At 44.1% G+C, this 4,739-nt stretch overlaps 1 protein-coding gene across 2 annotated transcripts in view; it reads left to right on the plus strand.

Moving 5' to 3' along the window:
- LOC113212288 (uncharacterized) overlaps nucleotides 1-2,743 on the plus strand; it is a 6,059-nt gene extending 3,316 nt beyond the window's left edge. The window contains exons 2-3 of one of the 2 annotated variants that reach the window (XM_052274249.1): nucleotides 1,514-1,542; nucleotides 2,135-2,743. In XM_052274249.1, coding sequence (XP_052130209.1) covers nucleotides 1,514-1,542; nucleotides 2,135-2,155 — 50 coding nt within the window. In that variant the 3' untranslated portion in view covers nucleotides 2,156-2,743. Of the gene's footprint in view, nucleotides 1-1,513 lie in introns of both variants that reach the window. The other variant, XM_052274248.1, reaches the window with a different exon arrangement.
- The last annotated feature ends 1,996 nt before the right edge of the window (nucleotides 2,744-4,739 follow it).

Raw genomic sequence — 4,739 nt, forward strand, 5'->3', positions numbered from 1 at the left:
GTTTAATGGGCTTCCAAGGGGTAACTCGTGAAAGTAGAACCCTTTGGGCGAAAATTTTGTCCGTTTTGTTCTACTTCGCACCGTTTGGGTGCTAGGGAGCATTTCTTGGCGAAAATAAGGTGAAAACGACAAAATGGTCTATTAAATCGTAAAATTTAACTCGTCTGGGGTGTCAGCGCCGCAGGCCTAGCTATATGTGGCGCGTCGCAGCGTAACAGTGTTTCGTGATATATCGCGAAGCCTGTTACGCGAGACGTGGTCTGGCGTACATGAAGCTAGTAGTTTTAGTATTGCATAGGGTTTATGGGATTATGCGTAATACCTAATTGGCTGAGCGATTAGCGAAGCCTATTACTCCGTCTGGTCGGTAAAAACTTTTTCTGTCTTTCTGTCTATCTATCTGTCTGTCTGCACGTCTGTCTGTCCGCACGATAACTCGAGAACGGATTGAGCGAGCGACCTAGGATTTTCAGGGTCGTTTTCTACCTAAAAAAGACAGGTCGAGTTCGAAGATGAGCATTCTAGCTCAAAAACTGGATTTTTAAAAAATCAAAAACAACAGGTCCCAAAAATGACGTTTTTTAAAAATATTTTTTTATGGTTTCCTAAGGGGTAACCCATCAAAGTAGAGTCATTTGGGCGAAAATTTCGTCCGTTTTGCTCTAGCTCAAACCGTTGAGGCGCTAGAGGGTATTTTTGACGAAAATAAGCGAAAAAATGTGCAAGCATGCATGCTTAGTCGAGGTGATAGGCCGTTAACGGGCCGTAGGCCCGTACCTTTGTGTACATTTTTCCACTACCCGACTCGGGTATCAGCGCCGCAGGCAAAGGTAGATGTATGCCAGGCGCGTCGCAGCGTAACAGTGTTTCGTGAGATATCGCGAAGCCTGTTACGCGAGACGTGGTCTGGCGTACATCATAGCTAGGATATCGCGAAGCCTGTTACGCGAGACGTGGTCTGGCGTACATCTACCTTGTTATCTCATTTAGGTGTACAGTTTATTACGCAAGTGAAAACCCCGTTGGAGGGTCAGGGTATAAAAGTGACTGTGCGGGCAGAATGGGAAATTGTCGGAAACGTAAAACGCGACAGGTTGCCTACATCTACGTTCCGCATTTGTAATACACCGTTTAGAAGGAATTGCGTTACACTAGTGAATAAGAGGGCCTACTTTCCCCCAAAATGCTTTATTTCCATGCACAGTATTATGGACTAGTCGGCTAAAACAACCCCTTAACCTTTAACATTTCCCCCCATTCCCCCAATTATTTTTTCTCCTGGAGTGATCTGTTCAACTGACCAAATTTGATGTCTTTTTTGACCTTGTCTTTTCGGGCCCCTTCGACTCTCCCTTTTGGCCGGACTCTGGTGTTAGTACCGGAAGCCTAGCAAGATGTGTTGCCAGACGCAACGCCGTCTCACAGTGTTTCGTGAGATCTCGCGAAGCTGTTTACGCCTAACACGGCCTAGAGTATAAGTTGGTATTTGTATATCTGAATTCGTGTGTTTCAGGTCGTGTCATAGAAGGAGCCAGGCCGATGGTAAGCGCTGAAGGTGATTACGAATCAAAGACCAACCAGTATTATCCCACACGATCAAATAACAACCCCGAATACTACAATAACCCTGCCTCACAAAGGCGCTGTTCTTTTGGGCAATGCGTGGTCAGCATACCCGGAAACAACAATGAAGATATTTACTTCTGATTTTTTTTGTCAAGACGGTTGGGCTAGTATGTGTGTACCTTGCTGTATGTCAGGGCTCCGGCACATTAGTATTGCGAGATTGCGAACCGAAGGGTCCTGCATGCTTGACGCGTGGAGCGAGTAGGCAAACTCACAAACTGTTGAGTCGTCGCCCTAACACACGGTGTACACTTGTACTAGCCTATAATAGACCCTTTTAGCAAAAGCGAAGTGAAGAGCAGGGTGAGGGACAACCGACAGGAAACAACTGCTTAAACTACCTAAACTAAAAACGATTACTTGTGGGTCGTTCTAGTTTCGATACTGTTCACAGTTTACTAGCTCTAGGCCTTGCCCTATGTATCGAGCCGATCCTACGACTATTTTAGCAGAAAGAGAAGGAATACTCCGGCACTTACAAAGAATATATCTATCATACCGTTTACAGGTTATTCGCGCCTTGTTGTAAAAGTGTGTCCAACAACATTCCAGAATAGATGGCATAATCCAAGATTAAATGGCGTTAATTACGTTTATCACGGCCAAGCAGATTTACACTGAGATTTGAAGTATTTAGCGTGACTGTCCATAAAATTACTATATACCACTCAAATCCTTCTAAAATTTACTGTGTTCAAGTGTTTCTTTTTTTAAAACCATTCGCAAATTATAATTCAAAGCAGAATTTGTACCGTTCTCAAACTGTAAGTGCAGAGGTTTATTACACCCCTTTACCGGTTGAAGATTGATCACTAGAAAAACGTGCTGTTACTATAATAAAATATGTTTTATATACATTTATGCGAACAATAAACCTAAAGTGAGTGATTTGGCTGAAAATAATTAAGAAATGTACTTGACAATATTAAATCAGAAACATTTTGTTTCGACAACCAAAACCAAATTAAATTCAAGTGTAACATCTTGTGCAACACGCTGATCCTCTATTCTAGCTTCCTTTTCTTCGGAAGAGGTTGGTCAGCTTCTGGAACTGAAACAGTAGAAAATCAACTTCATACCACTTTTGCATTTATAAGAATAAAATTGTTATTACTTACGCAGCTTTTCCTCCTTGCCGACCAATTTAATGGTGTAACTGAACTCTACAACATTTAACACAAAATTAAAACAAATATCACACCACAAATAAGATACGTTGAGATACCAGTTCACTGGTAATCGTGCCAATGAACGTATGTCCCAAAAAATCAACTTTTTTATTTAAGGTCTTTTGACACGAAAACTTTATATTCTGAAAATAGAACGAAATTCAATAGACTCGATTTTTGGGACATACGTTCGTTGACACAATTACTAGTGAGTTAACTTCTTGTAATACGACCAAGCAACAGCTACGAAACTAATACAGATAACTAAATTGCAAAGTAAGTATCAAAATCTAAATCAACAAGGGTATAAATAACAACTTAGCTTAATCCATTCTCAAATATTTGTGCCTAGATAGACACAGACAGACCTGAAACTGTTTTGATCATTATTGAAGTGAAAGGCTTCACTATTGCTCAACCCATAATTCGAAATCAAACACTTTCGGACAAAAATGGAAATACTGCTACATTTTCTGTCTTCCTTGTCCAGGACGTCCAAGCCAATTTTGTCTAAAGCAATACCCTCCACCCTCAGACAATTTACCACCTATCATTGGCAATGCTATAGCCTCCAGACATTTCTTCCGCATCTTTTGTGGCGGCCCGCCCTGAGCGCCACCAGGGGCTCGGGCAGCAGCTGTCCACGTTGCCTTGCGGCATCTCGGGGGACGTTCACTGTGGGGGTAGAAAGAAAGGCCCTAGGCGATAAAACTTACTTGGTCCATGCGCCGAGACCAGGTCCAGTTCGCTTGGAACTGGACCAAGGCGTCCTGTTCTGTGCCCAGTAAATTTTCCTTGAGTGCACGGCCCTGGGGGGTTACGGGCCTTACAGCCCGCCCTCGAGCCCGGAGTCCTCGCAGGCGTTTGTCCAGCCAGTCTCCGGTATGGCCGTAGAACATTTCTGGGAAACAAGAGAAGCGCACGTGTGGTCGAAACCTTTACCGAGGAAGACTTGAACAGTCAAGCCTTCTACCGGCTATGAAAATGGTCTCAGCTTCCCTTCTTCTTTCTCATCTTGAATATTAGTGTACCTATCAATTTTTTTATCGGGATAGCGACCCGCACAGGCAGTTGAAAGGCCCCAGTATATGCAGCACTACTAAACCTGGTAGCCTTGGCTTTTGCTTTCGGCTTATCCCGGTACGACGTCTGGAATATGAAACAAAATTTCAATAAAGGTAACTTATTCACACAACAAATGACAACTAAATTTGATCTTACTACCGGAATGGTATATTTAAATATTCCTCAGCTCATGTGGTGGGAGGCGGCTCGCTGTCGGCGCGCGAGACAGGCTCCCTTTCACCCCTCTCTTTCTGCTCCTCCTCCTCGCCGGTTGCCTCGTCGTCTGCAGGGGCTGCGTCCGCAACCTTCTTGCCCTCTCTTGCGCAGCGGCGGAGGCAATTCGCACCTAGATGTTCTGGTGAATCACAGACGCGGCATGTTCTGGGCTGAAAGGCGTACTCAACCTTGACCTCGAACCCGGCAACCTCAATGTAGGACGGCACGTGTGCAAACAGGGCGACAATAATTGCGACTCGTACCGATTCGGATGCCTTTCGGGTGTCAGCGCCGCAGGCCTAGGTAGATGTATGCCAGGCGCGTCGCTGCGCAACAGTGTTCCGTGAGATATCGCGAAGCCTGTTACGCGAGACGTGCTCTGGCGTTCATCTACCTAGTATAAAATAACTTCACAAAGTCAAACTATCACTTGTAAATGAATAAAGAGAACTATCTGGGGAGCTGGGAGCGATGCTGTAAACAAGTCAGACCGAGTGTATGAGATTAGTTCTTTCCCTAATCCACCAAAAGTTTCGAATCTCGTAACCGATTTTGGGTTTTGACTCGAAAATAAAGGGTATTCATGAAGAATGATCCCACTACAAATCTTAACTTTGAGTCTCAAACAGTTTAGGAGATGTAAATCCCGAAAACTTTGAGGCA

The sequence above is a fragment of the Frankliniella occidentalis genome, unplaced genomic scaffold (assembly GCF_000697945.3).
Source record: "Frankliniella occidentalis isolate FOCC.00 unplaced genomic scaffold, Focc_3.1 Scaffold361, whole genome shotgun sequence".
Classification (NCBI taxonomy): Eukaryota; Metazoa; Arthropoda; class Insecta; order Thysanoptera; family Thripidae; genus Frankliniella; species Frankliniella occidentalis.